The 18790-nt window shown below is 40.8% G+C and overlaps 1 protein-coding gene across 1 annotated transcript in view; it reads left to right on the top strand.

Annotated features, from left to right (window-relative positions):
- Positions 1-945: 945 nt before the first annotated feature.
- Positions 946-18790, top strand: part of ITK (IL2 inducible T cell kinase) — a 33814-nt gene continuing 15969 nt past the window's right edge. The window contains exons 1-2 of the mRNA XM_013953663.2: positions 946-1116; positions 16337-16441. Coding sequence (XP_013809117.2) covers positions 946-1116; positions 16337-16441 — 276 coding nt within the window. The remainder of the gene's footprint in view (positions 1117-16336; positions 16442-18790) is intronic.

Genomic DNA, 18790 nt, shown 5'->3' with positions numbered 1-18790 from the left:
AGGAAAATGAATTGCATTTGTTTTAAAACTTTTTTTTTTTTTTTTTCTACTGAGTGCATGAGTTGCATATTCACTTTTTAAAATTCTAAATTTAAGCTGCTGCAGACTGCCCAGGATGGTGCACCAAAGTCCTGAGAAAACCTACTGTACTTGCTTTGGAATTTGTGCTCACTTTGCTGCTGATTACATGGGTCTTGATTGCATCCACAGAGTGTATGTTGTGCCTGTGTTTCCTGCAACATTCAGCCCTGGACTAATTAGAGTGCCTCTGAAGCAGTCAGCAATCAGTAAACAGTAACCGATGATAACTAATTAGTTATCAGATATTATAACCATTTGTTATCAGTTTAAATATCTAACAACTGCAAATATTTATCCTTTCTTATAAAATATATAATGGATATGATTTTTTTATATAAGTAGTAGGTTTAATTGCCTCAAACTGCCTTTTGCCTTTGCTTACATATTAGGAACTTTCATGTTATGTAAGAGACTTCCTCAAAATACTTCTTTTCTTTAAAAAGAAATATGGATGCATGACCTACTTCTAAGAGGATAGGAAAGACACTTGTCCTGTACGTTCAAGTTCAGTGTATGCATTTATGACTGTATTTACTAAATGGACAAGTAGGAGACAGATGCTTAATCATGCCACACCTCTTTATTAATCCTTGATCATTGACTCACATCTGTTGAATGTCCCTAAAGTGTTATTTTTTCCACAACATTTACCTTAGAGTATATTTCAGCATGTGCTGTTCGGTTTATGACTTCAGAGAGGATGTGGTTATGGTTTGACAGAAAGGAAGCTTTGCTGTAGATGGGAAGATAAGGCTCAAAGCACCTACGCTGCCTTATGAACACCTTTTTTGTTAAAAAAATTAACTGCCTTCCTTCTTGTTTCTCTGTTTTGGACGGGTGCTCGGTGCGTAGGGCAGGCATCCCATGTCCTGGGAGAGGACCATTCTTGGCGCAGCAATGAATAACTGTGTGCTCCTGGAGGAACAGCTCATCAAAAAATCCCAGCAGAAGAGAAGGACGTCTCCCTCCAACTTCAAAGTGCGCTTCTTTGTCTTAACCGAATCCAAGTTGGCTTACTATGAACATCGCCATGGGGTATGTCAGCCATTTTCTCTCTCATAATACAGCAATGGAGGGAAGGATGAACTCTCTGTTAAGCGTTAACAACTTAATATTTCTGGTCCTTATTACAGCGCCATTCGCTGAAAATCGCAGAGTGATCAAACTGGTCATTCAGAACTACTGGTCAATGGGCATCTGGTGTGAATGGGGGAATAAGACTACCTAGCCACTTTATAGAAAGGGTCTGGTTTTGTTGTAGGAATTTACAGCAGGCTGTCACAACCGATATAGGTAACGGCCGAATGGCTGTTCGCATCGGTACAGGAGTGACCTGTAGCGGCATATTGCAGCGATCACAAGTGTTCGCTATGTACCCTAACTACATCTGGGGAAAAAATCAGCCACAAATCTTTACTTTCTCATCCTTTTCTTTAGGGCAACAAACTGGGGACTGGTAGGTCTTACATTTTTAAATAAATTCAACTGCCATGCTTAACAGGTCTTCAGATTTAGCTTAAAAAGGAATGTGATACATGCGATACGTGCTCAGACTAGTCATTGTTTCCCCCAGCTTTCATTTCTCTGATTTGCTAAATATGAAGAAAATTAGAAGTCAAGCTACACACCCCATTGTGCTAAGTATTCTAGTGAAGTAAGAATTATTCCCCTCTTCCTATATTTAGCTGGATATTTTCTAGGCCTCATTAGACAGTTGTAAATCATACTGCTTGTTTTCCAACAATCACTGAACGTGCTGTTAATCCATTATGTTTAGGTGATGTTACCTTACACAAACCAGTATTGGGGACCACGTTGCCTTGCTGTCTGGCTTTGGCAACTCGAGATGATCAGATGTTGCTCACAGATGTAGAAAATTAATTTAAAACTGAAACCAACAAGGAAAGCAAACTATGATGTGCCCTTGTATCATATCATTGTCCAGTTAAGGTTGGATACCTGCCTTAAGGGTTAATAGTCATTATTACTTGCAAGTTACTTCTCTCAAATATGTTCAACAAATGTTGTACTTAATTTTATTTTATAGATGGTGCTTTTCTATACCTCCATATTTAAATAGGAAACATTTATTGCTGGCTATGTTGTCTGTATTTGGTTTCAGACTCTCTGACTTTTATCCAGACTGTTTTTCAGATGTTATTATTTTAAGATTTTGTATTCTAACTATTCCACTTGATTATTCTGGTAAAATTTTCAAGAACATCTAAGCAATTCAGCAGTAAGTATTTAGAGGAACATTTTATCTGTTTTGGTTTTTTTGGTACTTTCTGAATCTTGATGGATTTGAGAGGAATTCAACATTTATTCTGCCTAAGTACTTTTGCGGAATTGCACAGGTGTCTGCCTGCCTCTTTAGACACTTAAGTAGTTTGGAAAATCTGACTCAGTGACTTTCAGTGGGGCATAGATTTGGTATGTTACTTGAGCGTCTTTGGAAATTTTATCCCCTAGCCTTCCTAAATGTCAGTTAGGCCACTGTGGGACATCTTCAAAGTGCCTGACATAAATGTTTAAAAAGCTTTCAAAGGCACGTTGTTACACTGCACATTCAAAAATCTCGATTCATGGTGAATGACAGCTGGCAAATACCTTTATACATAGATGTGTATATATATGTATATGTATATATGTGTATGTATGTGTGTGTGTACATACACACACACACACATGCATATATATATATATATACACACATGCACATAACGCACACATACATACACACACACACACACACACACACACACACACACATATATATATAGGTTAACAACTTCTGAAACTTTGATCTCCAAAATCAGAAGACCTAGTCTTTAGGTGATTTAAAATTCTGTTAAGTCCAGAGGCATCAGAATAGAGCTATGCAAAGTTGGACCAGATGAGGATTTGGTACACTATCTACTCTATCTCATATTTTATCTATTATAAACTTACACACATTACATATATATAGACACACATATGTATAGTTACATATATATGTATGTAACTTTAGGCACACGCAAACATTTGAGTGACTGTGGGTCCAGGGCCGATTTTCCATGGAATATTGATTTTGTGCTGACACAAACTATCAAAATCAGGTTATTACATTAACAGAAGAACTTAGTACCGAACGGGAAAAAGACTATTTGTCCTGCTAAATAACACGCAGAACCAATCTTCGGCCTCTTCACTATACTTCCCACAAAACAGATCATCCTGGTCAGGCCTCCATGCAGTCAGATCATCCCTGTTCTGGAGAAGAAAGCTTAAGGCAGGCCATGCAATCGTAGTTGTGTCTCATGCTAAGCACTGAGCGAATCCCGAATGACTGCGTTCACAGCCTTGGGGCCAGGGATGGGAAAATGATCGTATTTGCCTGACACACTGGCTATGTCCATCCTAGTGAATGAAGCAGGACCAGGGAGCATTTGCAGGCATGGGAATTAATGGTGTGCACCAGGACTCCTCCAGCACAGGCCCTGGCACAGCTTTGGCTCTGCTCAGACAATCTGTGGGGACGGCAGGCGTTAGCATAGGCTGTGGGCCACTGCTAGTAGGCAGTCTGCATGTGGCCACCCCACTCCGGAGTCGAGGAGGGCCAAGCAGCATGGGCAACTGTGCTCGCTGGCCTCAGTGATGGGGACTATCCACAGGCACGCTCGCTGCACCGTATAGAGGGGACCAGCAAGTGCTGGGCTTTTAAAGTATGTGTATTCCAAGGAAAATCTCCGTGGATGTTTGCTGTAAGAGATTTTAGAGAGCTTCTTTAAGAATTCCTTATCAACGTGTCTAGTTGCTTACTGTACTTGGAGTTCACTATTACACGGTATCCACCTCTCTGGTCCCAAATGAGTCAGTAACAATAGCCTACACATAAATTCAGATAAAAGAATTAGCTAACTGCTTAACAGTTTGCAAAGTCCCATAGATTTCAATGGGGTGGCTTAAATTAAAGCATACAGTCATGTGTTAAACATAAGCTTACATGTTTTGCCCGTATTGAGACCATAGTGGTCAACAGGGTTTGGCATCCAGTCCCTTTCTCTGTATTTTGGCATGATGGGTATAAAAAGATCTTTAAGAGTTTGATTGTAGCAGTTCACAGCAAGAAAATAAACAGGCCAAAATAAAATACAGGATAATTCTGTAAATAGTATCAAAAGCTAACAGGACAACTGACATCATAAAGGCAAATTTTTGCAATAACTGTAATGTCATTTTTCTGTTGTAACAGCACATAGCTAGAGAGAAAGCTCTGTTCACGTCATGGGCCAAGCACACAATGGCCATTAATGCTAATGAAAGGTATTTACATATCTCATTAGGAGAATGAGTCCCCAAAAACTGACAACAATATGAAGCTGTGTTTTCTGGAATTCATTACACAGTGCACAATGCAGGGCTGTCTTAGCATAAAGCAAATGGATTCAGCTCCCGTCTCAACTAAAATACATCAGAAGTGCCTTTATAATAACATGCAAATCACTTCCATGAGCAGAAATTCTTAGTTTCTAGGGTCTAATTTTATACCTACTGTGCATAAGAGTAAATAAGCACATGGGAGTAATCATTTTAACAATTTCAACGAGTTTGATCCTCATCAGAATCACCTATAATGCATACATTTCTGTGATACTCCCAGAGTCCCGGTATATTTGCATCACTGCAAAAGAAGCAGATAAGTGAATCCCTTTGGCAGGGATCTCTGGGACAGACTTTCAAATGTACTTACTTGGCCTTAGCAAAAATGCCTAAACTGGTGAGTTACCTAGATTCTGTTGGCCTAGTGGCTTATGATCTATGGTAAATCCTCCAAACTAGCAGACAGGAGAGTGAAAAGAGTTAATTTGCAGGTCAGATTCTAAGTAGAGGTTCGTGCATGGTCTTTGGCATGTCACGCAGGTCATGTCTACCTGGATGAGGACAGACAGAAATGAGCCTCTCTGCTTGGAATTCAAGCTGGCTCTCATCTGGAAGTAGCACAGATGTCTGAGGCTGATGCCACACTTCAGTAACTGGGCCGCAGTCCTCCAGGATGGTGCCAAACTAATGCAGCTATGCAGTCTCTGGATCGGAGCTGCTCGTTCTGGGGCTGCTCTGAACTACGGTGAGCGCTTGGATCTGTCTGTACCAACCACGGAGAAGTACTCCATGCCCCTATGCCACAGGTATCTCCTTTCAGAAATAGGCATCTTTGTAATGCCTTGCCCTAAAGGGGCATTCTAAGAAGAAGTATTTAAGGACTGGGAAGTTACACCTAACACCTGGGAAGTTCAGGCACCTACATATTTTTAAGCTTCATGAACTCATGGGCTATTACTAGTCCAGTTCTCAAAGAAAGCAATGAAAGGAGCACAGAAAAAAGGACGGAGTTTACTCTTCATTTACATCAGTACTGTTCTTCCTACGCTGGTCAGATACTCAAGAGGTCAAGTAGCATAAGTAAGCCTTGTCTTGGGCTCCTTCACTCAGATCTTTTACGTTCAGATATAAAGATGACACTTCAGTGTGTCTTGAAGTTTGCTTTCAGTCTCTTGTTCCAGGAGACAAAAGAAATAAACTTGGCTGAAAAGCCTTTTATCAGCATCCAAAAAAATGCTTCAGCTACTTCTGTTGCATTGTCTATGTTATTTGCGATAGTCCAGCTACCTATGGTAACAAAATCAACTCTTTGTTCATTATTACAGCAGTCCATTTTACCTTGATTATTCTACACAAAATGTGACTTGTCTATCTTGCCTTGGAAAGACTTTATTTTTCCCATAACTCTAATGTGGACTTTGCTTCTGAAGATCTCCATTTTGGTGTTCTGCTTAGTTACAGTGGCTGTCCATATTGTTTCTCGATCGTTTAATATAATATATACTTTGTGTATTCCTGATACTATAACAGTCATGAAACCGCCAGCCTCATATAAAGTGAATTTAGTAATGCTTTAAAAGACTACCTTCCAAATAAATATATACCTGAACATCATTCTTCATAACTTCTCATTTATTTATTAACAAGTCCTATTTGCTTGCCAGAATTTGAAATACCATCTGTCTTCTGATGCACATCTTTAACTAATTCATTAATAATACACATATCCACAAAAAAGTCAGGCTTGGCATCTATCTGCATCACACCTGTTTCAGTGATTTTTTACATAAATCAATACAACCTTGAATAAGACAGGGACAAGGTACAAACATACACCTAATATCAAATGAATCCCTTACTATACCTCTGTGAATTTAACATGAATTTTTTAATGATCTGAATTATATTATTGGAGTTGGAGGATTAAACTCATATTAGTTGCCACAATGAGCCTCTTTCAATTCTGTCGTGAAACCACAGAATCATAGGAATATTGGCTGGAGAGCATGTCTTGAATTCATCTTGTCGGACCTTGCACTCGGAGCCGAACTGTCGCCAACCCCAGGTCAGCACTCGGAGCGGGACTATTGCCAGCACTAGAACAAGTCGGCCATGGCTTTAACTAGCCACATCTTGAAAACCAAGGACAGAGATTCCACATCTTTGGGCAACCTATTCCAGTCCATCTTATCAAATGCTTTTTGGACAGTTAAGGTGCCAATCTATTGCAGTTCTCTTTCACTACTTTCTTCCGCGGCAAGATTCAGGATGGTGATACTGTCTACACAAGATCTCTTTAAGGAAAATACAGCTAGTTCTATGCCTGCTGTCTACAGCCTTTCTAACTCTACTAGTGCACAATGGAGTCTGGTAATAAAAGTAGCTCATGTTTGCTGGAATCCCACATTTTATCTTTCAAAATTTTGATTATAATCCTTTTCCTGTTGCAGTCTTTGTGCATACCCACTTCTGATCCTGCTAGGTCTGTGCCTAGGAATTTTTTGGTCTTTAATCTTTCAAGAAATTTTTCCAAATCACTTGTGAGCAATTTCTTCACAGCAAATTGCAGATACTTCCATCTTCTTCAAATTATGAAGCTTAAATTTTTCTTCTGTTGGAGAACACTAAGAATGTTGCAAAAATGCTGCACCTATGTTTTCTTTTGTTTCTTTATGAAGGAAAGAATTTCTTTTGATATGAATATGTTGCATAAATATGAGACTTCCTAATAGTTTTTATTAGTAGTCTTTATTAATAGTCTTTATTAGCCCTCTTTACTGTGGCTATTTTTGCTTCCAGTGCCCACCTTTGCTTTATATTGTAATCAATATTGTAACCAATATTGTTATAATGCCTGCCTATTGCTTTATATTCTTTCACCCTTTCTGACTGATTTTTTTTGTCTCTGAAGCTTACGCTTTTTAATGAGAAAGTGGTGTCACTTAATAGATTTAATTTAGCTTCCCTTCATTGAATCCCCACTGTCCACTCCTTCTCCCTGTCTTTGCTAGAGTCAAGAATAGTCTTTGAAGAAACTAATGTAATATTCACTAGTTGTTCCGTATGCTTTTCTGTAACATAAAAGACTATTTCATATCAGAAAACCCATTTGAAAGCCAAGAATCTTTTTTTTTTTCTTTCGCTGATGGTGACATTGATTTTCTTGTCAAACCTCTGTGTTGGTAGAAATGCATCCTATGATAATCATTTTTGCTCTCAGATAGGACTTAAGACAATATGAACATTGGGAGTGGCTTTGTCAGAACTTAAAATAGGAGTTCAGTGGAAATATTGGGCTATTGCAGACATGTGGGACCCTGTGATGGGCCAAGAGGAAAATGCTCTTATGTCCCAGTGTGCTTTTTCATGGGATCTCTTTACTTAAATGTTAAATACACACACCCCATGGAAATGTACACTTTGTACCATAGAAACCTTGCAAGAAGGTTATGGTTTCAATTTTTTCCTCTGCATTTCTTCTGTTTTAGGCTCATATTGTTCTGAAAACAAGGCATCTGAGCAAGCCTGGAGGAGTGAATAGTGAACCAGCCAGCTCTTAGCTAGGTGTATAAAATCTGAGGTCCGGATCTTCAGTGTACCACCATTGACTTTTCCAGCCTTTTAAAAGAATTGTTAAATTTCTATAGTTTTATATGATTTTGATGGAAATGCAACACTCGTTTTCATCAGCTAAGGATCTGGCTCATAGGGCTTTATAAGGGACAGTAGGAGTAATTTCTCTGATGGAGATATTACCCTGGGAAACTGAGAATTTAACTGAGTAAATTCATAAAAAACTGAGATTGTTTGCATGGAACAGGCTTTGTCTAGAAATGGTATCAGCTTCAGTAAACAAGATTTGATACTGAAATTAGTTGCTGGGAGTGAAATTGCATGGTGTCTACGTGATAGCACACCAACGATGTGTCCTGACAGCATGCAGCACAATTAACAGCACCTTAACATCTCACAGGCCGATGAAACTTTTACATTCTGGCATAGGAGCCTGCTGGGCTTCAGCTTCTTTCCTTAGGTCACTGGGCAACGTTTGCCTCTTCCCATGCCCTGCACTCCAAGTTGAGGGTGCAAAATTTTAGAACATTCCTGGAAGAACAACACAGCAAAAAGAAGTTATAGATGGCCAGTCCTGTAGTCAGCCGTGGCAGTGCCCAAGGACTGCAGGGGGGCACCCAAGGGTGAGCTAGGGCAGTGGAGCAGGCACAGCCCTCCCATTACCTGCCCCAAACATCTAGTGCTCTTTCACCATCGCTAGTGCTCACATGAATGGAGGCATCTTAGGCACCAATTGCAGCTGATTTTGTCATTTTACACAGTTCGACACACTCTGCATCCAGGGTATGCCCAACTCTCAAACACCTCCATGTTCTCTATATGTGAAAACAACTGTTAAACAAAAGTAATTGGTTTTTTTGATTCAAGCTGGAGAACAGAATAGTCACAATAGGCATGTGAACCCTGGGATTTATTTATCAAATATAACAGGGTAACTAGAGGAATTACAACATAGCACAACAGTCAGAGTTCTATGGAAAATCCCAGTAGTATCAATTAACACCTCTTTACACTTTTCCTCTGGAACACTTGGTATTGGCAAGAGATGCAAAATCCCTTAAAACTTTCTTTTAAAATTAAAATTGCTTAATTTAAATTTCAAATTTCATTTTAAAACTCGATTAAATTCGTTCATTTCCCATAAAACCTCAAACTATATTTGTTCCTAATAGGAGAGAGAAAGCCCAAAACACTGAACAATGTTAACATTTGAGCAAGATTCCTATCAATTCAGCTATCAACAGTTCTTAATTTCCTAACTATTAATGATAAAAACAGCACATGCTGCAATGTTAAGGGATAGAAAGTAAGCGCATCAACACAATGTTCAAAGAGGTTCAAATTCAAGTCTTTTGGTCATTGGAAAAATATTTTAGCAGGAGAATTATCATTAAAAATAAGTCCTTGTTGTTCAAGTGATATCTCTTAAGTTCATAGTTACTATTTGCTGCGTTATTGTCCATTGCTATCCTACAGCCAACGCTTGACTATGAGAGACCAGCAGTCTATGTAGCTATTAAACAGGACACACTGCAATACCATAGGTATAAGCAGAATTTGGGCAGCCCAGGAAATCCAGAGATTCCTTTCCAAATTACAAGAGAAGCTCAACAGGGCCTGAAGAGAATGATACCAGAAAGATGGTAAAGTGTCAGTAATTAAAAAAGATGATGTTCACCAGCCCACATCAAGCTGCACTCTCTGCCGCTGGAAGGTTGTTATATCTTTCACAAAGGTTGTGCTTAACTTTGATATTAATCTGTCTGTAAAGGGAAAAGCAGGTCCATTGGAGCAGTCTGTTCACTGACCCACTTATTTTTTACCAGTAGTTAGAGCTGTAATGTTGCTTTTTTTCTTGAAAGCTTTGTACTCACATCCTATTTCCAGCCATTTCAATGACATTTTATTAGCCGAAGTACAGCTTTAACACTGTATGGCTATGGTAAATATTTTCTTGTGGAATTACAAGTAGAGACATAAGAGCAAGTGATACATACTCTATAGATGTTCCTGTGTTAATCCTAGAGCTTAGTTTAAGCACATAGGAATACAAAAATGGCTGTCTTAGACCACACCAAAGGTCCATGAACCAAGTGGCCAGTCTCCAGGAGCAGTCGGTATCTGTTGTTTAGAGTAAAACTACAAAAATAGGCTCGAGTGTTTTTCTAGAGGCTGGGAGGAAATATCTTGAAGGATCTAACCATATAAACAGACTTTATTTTTCCTTTTTGAGTTTGGAGACAGCTTTAGGAGAGAAAGACACCTCAACTTTATACATTTTTTTCAATCATTTTGAGGTCAACTCAAATTATTCCGAAGACAGGCATTTTTATGGTGCGGGGTTTTTTTCATTTTATTTCAGCCTAAGCGTATTTCTTTCTGGCTACCCTGAGAATTTGTGCTGAGCTAGGAACAACACATGCCGTTTCACAGCTGTGAGCGTGTAGCTTTCCTGTGCATAGCTGGGGGAATATTTAAAGTTTGGTTATTGAGCTCTTAATAGCAAGAATGTAAATTTTTCCCCTTCTTAGGGCATCCGCCCCCTGTGCACATTCGGTCACAACTGTGGGCTCTGGTAACACAGGAACTGTGTCTCATTTTTCTTCTGTTCACTCTTAGCCTTAATCAGCTGAGTGAACAGGATTTCTGCTCTTTTCTGTCCTGTTGCTCTCTGTGTATCAGCAATGAAGTTGCTTCTGTTCTTAGAAGCATCAGGGTTGCATAGGCATAGCTGAAGATACAAATCAGGCTCACAGTCTCTATGACAGGTGATAACATACATGAAGGAAGAAAAAATGTGGAGATTGCAGGTTGAATTTGCAGCACTAGCGTTTGGTAAATCCACTTTTATATGTGAAAATGCAACTTATTCAAAGCCAGAGAAAAGCAACACAGGTGGAAACTGTATTTCCAACTTTTAGAAGGGGAACTGGTTTTCATGAAAGAAATACTAAAAAGGCACATATGAAATCCTGCCTTCATTCAAGCACTGCCCCGGGCAGCTACACTTCCTCTGCTCCCTGAAACCAGCTCATGCCCTCTTCTGAGCCCATTTTGACCCCTCCATTACACCAGGGTGCACATATACCACAGTTTAGAAACTGGTGGGATAAAGCTGCAGGTAACTTGTAGCATGATATAGTTAAGTCACATTATTGGTATTGCTAATTTATCATTTCTGTGTGCGGTTACCTTGTCACTAGTAAGCATTGTGCATTGGGGCCTAGGGAGCATTCACTCTGCAAGTATAAGCCCTCTGCAGAGGGGTATGTTAGTCATCTAAGACCGGTATCCTCAGGAGATGTTGAAGGCACTGCTGCCTGCTGCTATCGCTAGCACAGTAGTCTCTCATTGCCACTTTAAAATACTTTCATGTGCATGCAAGCCTCTCTTCACACTTACATATGCTTCATTCTAGTGGTGAGCAGAAGTCAGAGCTTTTTTTTCCTTTTGCTTGTTCCTGAGGCTCTGTGTGCAATGTTTAAAAAGATTAAGTTGCTTTGGTTTCACCACTACCAACCCACAGAATAAGAAACCCCCAATCCGGCTTCTGCCTCCACCGAGCCTGCACGCTGAGCCCAGCTGGAACAGGGGGAAAAGGAGCAGGTGACGAGGTACGAGTGGGTCAGGCCAAGGGCTGAGGCAAAGACCCCTAATTACTTAACTATCAGGGTGGTTAATTAAGAATACTTCCCTCTACTCAGGATGATAAGTGAAAACAGTGAATGAAATTCAGCTCAAATTCTTGCAAAGAAAACCTACAGAAAAGAAGGTCATTAAACGCTTGTACTGACGGAAATGTTTTTGCGGTTGAGCTTACGGGGGATTGGAATTTCCTACCTCTATCCACAGCAGCTATAAATTAGCCTTCCCCTTACCTGCCTACTGAGGGAAAGTGTCTGGCTGCAACTGGGGGCTCCATGGGGTAGGTGGGGGCAAACACAGGCTCACAGACAGACCTTGCAGGGTGGGGAAGGATGCCCATACGCAGGGCGGGGAGGCAGCAGTGCCACAGAGGGGACTCTACACTTTCTGCTCTGAGGTGCCTGGCCAGGTTGGGAGGACTGGCAGGCGTTGCAAAGGGAGGTGAGGGGCAGGGGTGATGTGGGAAGGGAGGCTGCAGGTGGTGGGTGTCCACAGAATTGTGAGACAGGCCGATGGATGGTGGGAGGCTCTCTGGCCCCGGTGGGTTTTGTCTTCATGAATCTTAATTGCTCGGTTTTCACCTCACCGCCAGCCCAAAAGGACACAAGGTATAAGTTCTTATAAAACTTTTGAACCCCGACAGCTTTATGAAACACAACAGACTACCTTTCTGCCTGCCAGAAAACACTGCATGCTCTCTCCTCCTGTACTGCTTGAGATAAGTCTCTGACCACCACTGCCGTCCCTCACCTTAGTGTCTCGCCTCACTTAGTTCACTCTGCTTCCAGCATTGGTGACCACTTCTTTGCCAGGACCCTTTGGTAGTTAACCTTTTGGGCTGTTTGAGTTCAGCATGATAGATTCATTCCTCTGTGCAGCTTGCCAAAAGTTTCTGTGAGATGTTTCTACATGTCACTAAAGTTCGCATTCCCAGCAGAACCCCAACCCATGTGAGAGACTTGCATCTTTGAATGCACAGCGAAGCTTTGTAACAGCTCTGTGTTCTTGTGTCTCTTCGTGATACGATAGAATGTGGTCTAGCCAAGCCTTTAAGCATCCGCCCAGATATGTGGCGCCTATGGGCCTTCAACACCAATGTCTGGTATAGCACATTTGATGAATTGGGATCAAAAATAGCAACAGCCAAGTGTTAGCCAGAATGTAACCAATTCCTGCCTACCTCAGACTACATGGCCCCGTATAGTACAAAATCCTGATATATGTGGACCCCAAGTGTGCAGAACCACAGTCAGGAAGCATGCTCACAGTGCAGTTTCGCGTTACCGGTAGCTGCTGCTAATGGCTCGCTGTCCCTGCTTCTTCCTGTGCTCCAGCTGCAGGGCTCCTCTGACCCTCCATGCAGCTTAAGCCAGCAGACTGTGAGCTGATGAAAAGCGGTTAGTTTTGTTGGCTGGTCAAGCTGCCATGGCAGGTAGCAGTGTTGGTGGAAATGGGAGGAAGAAGGGCTACCCATTTTGGCCCCAAATAGCTGTTGCATTACCTTAGCTGTAACACATAACTGCACTCTAATTTTGCCTAGTGCATGGTAAATGTCAGGCAGCTTATTCCCCCTACAAGCAAGGTGAGATACTTTGTTGTGTTGCAGGGTAGGCTATGCATGCAGAAATTATTATAGAATAGTTTGTGAGTTGGAAATTCCCGCCTTTTTCTATCCCATAGTCAGTTATTCTAGTGTCTAAGGGAAATAAGGACCATTGTAAACATGTAGTTTATGCTGTAGACACAAACTGAAGAGTTAACCAGTGAAAGAGATGCTGGAGTGATGTGGCAAGAAGGGGTGGAATACTGAAGACAGTAATGCACTGGACTTGTGATGCACCCGGCTCTGTTCGATGCTGTTAGGTCTCATTGCTGGAATTGCCATTTTGCAAATACAAGGAACCAAAAGAAATAAAACAGGACGTACTGATCTGCAACACGCTATACTTCATCTCCACCTGGGACAGCAGCATGCCTTGGGTATCTTTCCACACACACTACGCTGTAAGAACACTGATGTGTTTGTGACAAACCAGCTAAAACAAAGGCGGCTGTGGGAGAGACAAAAGAAGAAGATGTTTGCTATCTAATTATACTCTAGGCAGACTGGAAACAGCAAATGGAAAGCTGTCAGCGTGCTTTGGCTAGCCCTTTTAGGAACAAGTCTCTGAGGTTTTGGGAGATCATTTTCAAGAGGTTTCTCCTCTCCGCTCCCTTCCAAATGGCGCAGTTGCTTTTGTTAGATTAAAGTGCAGTCAGGCATCACAGGCAGGGATATGTTTAGTTTCCAGCCCAGTTTCTCGGTAATGCATGGTTTGTGAGTGGTAATTCCAGTTGTTTGCGCTGCTACAGGACTGTAATTGCCTTCTATCACCGACATCCCATCTGCTGAGGATCTGCCAGGGAATGCATTGGCGGTGAGACGCAGACTGAAGTTGAGCTATAACATGAGATTATGAGGGGCTTCCGCTGGTGAAATTAGGTTGTTTAAAGGAGCACAGTAGGTGATGAGAGCCGTAGGAAAACTGTATAAAGCTTCTTGTAAAAGCTGGACTCTGTCTTTCAGCAGAGTCCAGAAATGTATCAACAAAAAATAGTCTGAAGTAAAAGAGCAGAGTGTGTGACCAGAACAACATCGATTCCTAGGGCCTCAGAGGAGGAATGCATGTGGTTAAGGCCTGGGACTTCAAAGTAATAAGATGAAGGAGGGTTTGCTGTCAGCAAAATTGAAGGTTTTTACAGGAAATAAATGGCTTTGAGTCTCATGGAAGGGGCAGAAGTCCCAGGGGTAGAACAAATGAAAGAGGAGGTTGTGGAGAAGAGACAAAGGAAGCGAGGTCTGGAAGAAAGAAGTGAATAAGCAAGACTGAAAGAAAATAGATGGGGAAAATGAGGCACAGTAAGGCCTCCTAAGGTTTGGCACTATTCTTGCTAGTTAATTGGCATTTACATTTAGGGGTGCTTTGAGGCCTTGGGTTTATTGATAAAAAAGTCCAACTCCACCTGACATAGCTATGTAGGTAGATGCCTTCTACAGGAGACAGTCCTGGCAGTAAATTCAGAAGCATTAGTTGAACTGCTGGCCATAACATACACCAGCAAAGCCCAGAGGGGCAATGAGAGCCCACACTGTAATAATTTCCCTCTCTTTCTTGAAGTCCAAGTATACAAAGGCAAAATACCTAGACAGTTGCGCCAGAATAAGGTTTGAGGGGCCTTTAGACTTCTCTGTTTTGAGGCTGTTTGACTCTTCACTGTGGCAAACCTCACCTCTGTGACCACTGGCATCAGCTGCTTCCCTGTTTTAGGCTAAATTTGTTGATGAAAGGTAGCAAGAGAGCAGCATCGAGAGCCAGCACTGAATGCCATGCTGAGGGGCAGGCGTGGAGGTGGGAAGGTGGAGGCAGGTGGAGGAAAAGGCTCCCATGCCTTGCGGATGGCTGCTGCCAAGGAGCAGAGCTGCAGGTCCGCAGGGACAAGGGGAGCAAAAAGGGCAGGAAGGAGATGGGAGGATGAGCAACATGTCGGTTTGGGTTGTGGGTCAGAGGGATGGTGAGGAGGTGGCCAAAATCTTGCTATGGCTCTGAATGATAACCCGTGAAGGGTATAAAATGGTCTCCAAAATCCATGCTCTCTCCCATCAACAGTAGCCTGTATTTGGAAAACAGAAGGGTTTTTTGCAGTGAAGGGGTTCTTAAATATCACAGTCTTCCGTCATGTTATCACAAAGCTGGGCTGGGAGAGAGTTTCGGTGTTCAATCCCTCCTGAAAAAGAATCAAAACAGGAAACCGGTTTGCCTCTGAAGAGCAAGTGCCTCTGAGCAAATCCTTCAGAAGACTGCGCTAGCTAATGAGCGAGAGCTTCACTTCAGCCTACTGCATGTTGGCATCTTCATCTGTCTCACTTGAAAAAGCAGCGTACGACTTGCTCAGGAGTTGCTGGGCGATGATTCAGTGGGCAATAGGGTACACTGAGGGCAGGCATTTCGGTGCCGGGTTTCTAGGATGTCTCTTCTTTTCTTAACTTCTCCTAACTGACTTTATTGTTATCTAGCTATCTGGTGTCAGATGAATAATAACACAGCAGAGGTTGCCAGTAAAATAGCTTTGCAGGCAAGGTTTTGAAATTATTTATTTCAAAATTTCCTGTTATTTTTCTTAGCTAAAAACCCAGACAGGTGAAAACCAGAGAAGCATTTTGTTTCTTGGAGAATAGATGCAGTAAGAATGTTACATTTTAAATAAAATGCTTAGTTTTTGAAAGCCTAACTACCCAAATATTTTCTAAAAATAAAATATTTACTGTTTTATAGCTTTTCAGTGTGAAACAGGAATGTTAATAAACTCAAAGTTTCATGAAAATAGTTCTTTTTGGCTAAAAGGCATTTTGTTTGTTGGAAAAAAAAGAATTTCAACCAGATGTTTTGACTGATTCTCTAAGAACCAATGTGTTGAGGTGGAATATATGTATGTGCATAAATGTATGTACAATCCATATAGATGTGTGGTATATAAGAATGACTATACTTTTAAACATCTTATATAATCAGTTAATTTGCTTCTGTTCCATTGAAATCAATGAAAAACTTGTCTTATGGACATCACAGTCTTATCTAATTACTTATTTAATATAGAAACATTAGCATTAACTAAGTGCTTTTTTGTCTTTTAGAAAAAAAGAACATTGAAGGGTTCTGTTGAACTTTCCAGGATTAAATGTGTGGAAATTGTGAAAAGTGACATCATTATTCCCTGTCAGTATAAATATCCTTTCCAGGTGAGTCTGTCTGTTGACCGTACTGGTAGTGATATCACTTTATTTTGTAGTTCAAGAGAATTCTCTCTCCGACATCAGGGAGTAGCAACAGGTGAAGAAAAAACAGAACTGAGGTTTGAAATGAACTGGAGAATCAGAGACTGAGTGTTATCACAAGGTCCATAAATTCTTATACTCATTGGAAAGAACCGTTAGATTTTCTAGTCTTATCCCAAGTTTAACACAATATTCAGCTATCTCACATGAGCTAGTCATCACCGAGCCCAGTAACTTATGTTCAGATAAAGCACATCTTTCACAGAGGTTTTGGCCAATTTACCTACTTCATGCTGAAATAAAATACATTTAGTGGCCTTTACATCAGAAACTGGTGAATGGGATGTATGAAGGAGGCTGCTCCAGAAATGAACAGAGGAGGCTTTTAGTGATGAGATTGCTTAAGGACCAAGAAGAGGATAGTGATAGCTATAGGATGGGGAAACACTTTTTGTAGTCTACAGTTGTTAATATGTGTGGGATACATTTATATTGCCATGAGAACAGAAATGCCACAGAATACTTGGTTATTGCAATGCAAATTCCCAGTTTATGATGTTACTCCCTGTGCTGCCAATTATCAGAATTTCATCACATTGTTCACAGTATTTTTCTTAAGACTATGGCATCTGGATTTTAGTGAATATAGGGCAACCTTTGTTCACAGATGTCTTTAAAAGTCTGGACTCAGAGTTTCACAGAAAAGCTGATGACTGTGACCCACACACACATCAAAAGCTAAAAAACAAAAATAACATCATATAAAGGAAAAAGCCATAAAGCAATTTTTTTGTTGTTTTGGGTTGGGTTTTTTTTTGCGATGAAACCAGAACTGTTTTGGAGGATTGGTTTGGTGTTACCAGAATTTGTTATTCTGACAAATCATGAAGTAGCTTGCAGATTCTTCTCTAATATCTTCTTCATTTGAACAGTAAAAGTGCATATCCACCATGCTTTCCCAGCTAAAGATTGATGTAGAAAACCAGTTTCTGTGGGTGAATATACCCCAGTGTCTGCTGTCAATATGAGACCTACTTAAGCTCTCGTCTGAACTGTGTAAAATGTTATCTTACAGAAATAGGAGAAGGGAGAAGAATTAGTTTCCTAAACTAGACCATATCAGGAAAACCTCCCTCCAGCATGGGCTGTTCTCTAACCAGGTTCATAAAAATTGTTCTGGAATATTACAAGATGTTTGCTTTGTCTGAACGTAATTAGCATTTAAGAAAACAAACGATCGGGTTGTTACAGCCTTGTTTATGGGTCTTTCAGGAGCAGCAGTAGATGCTGTCATGCTCCGCAAACAGCTTTTGATGATCAGCCCTGTGGGAAAGGCCTTAACCAGGGCTGGGTAGGTGGGGAAAAGTTTGGTGGGGGTATTTCGACTGCTCTTTACTCTCTTCTCATACTAGAACGCAGTTTCCTTGAGTGAAGACGTGCTTGTGAAGGAAGAAATGTTCAGATCTGTTTGTTCTGTGTCTGCATTTTCCAATGTAGCCATAATGCTTGTAGGAAAAAACAAAATAAAGCTAGGATAGCAGCTGATGGTGATGGGATGGTAACAACTGACTAGCTGTGATGGACAGAGCTCCACTGAGGTCATGGGAACCGCACCTGGTAGAGCTTGTCTAAATTCTGTCCCGGAGTCAATTTTGTAGTATTTTGTAAGCTGATATTATCTGTTTTTTAAAATACCTCAGCTGCACCAGCTGTAAATCTTCTGTGGAACCACCAAAGCACAGGGAGTAACATAATAACGGGGTTTTGTTTTCTGTGTGTGGCTCCTCTGGCAAGTCAGCCCCTTGCAGAATAGCATAAAGTGAGCGATTTTGTGCGTTCGTGCGTGTGCGTGGCTACACGTTTTGGAGATCTGCTTACTGCAGATTTCAAAATCTACCTTGGATTCTCAAAACATTATCACACAAGAGTAATAGCAACGTTAATATTGCTATAATAGTATCAACAGCAGTGGCTTTAAATGAGTGGGAATTATTCCTCCATTATTTTTATTATTTTTTGTAAGAGAGGTTATAATTTATCTCTCTGTAGCAAGCAAAGCTGTTGAGTCACATGGCTGTCCGTGCGTGCCTGCAAGGGCTTCAGGTCAAAAGATAGCAAATATTTCCTGTTCTTTAGGTGATAATCATCATTGCCCCATCTACACTACTAGACAAACTTTAAAAACCAGCTGCTTTCCTGTAGAAACCGCTGTTTAAAGACAATGGTCAAAGTTTCTTAAAGCATCTGTGCATCAAAGAGACTTGGACACATTTGGAATTAAATTATTGAGATACATATTGGAAGAGAAATACA

Source organism: Apteryx mantelli, chromosome 14 (assembly GCF_036417845.1).
Source record: "Apteryx mantelli isolate bAptMan1 chromosome 14, bAptMan1.hap1, whole genome shotgun sequence".
NCBI lineage: Eukaryota > Metazoa > Chordata > Aves > Apterygiformes > Apterygidae > Apteryx > Apteryx mantelli.
The sequence above is the reverse complement of the archived record's forward strand: the minus strand, read 5'-3'. Positions and strand labels throughout refer to the sequence as shown.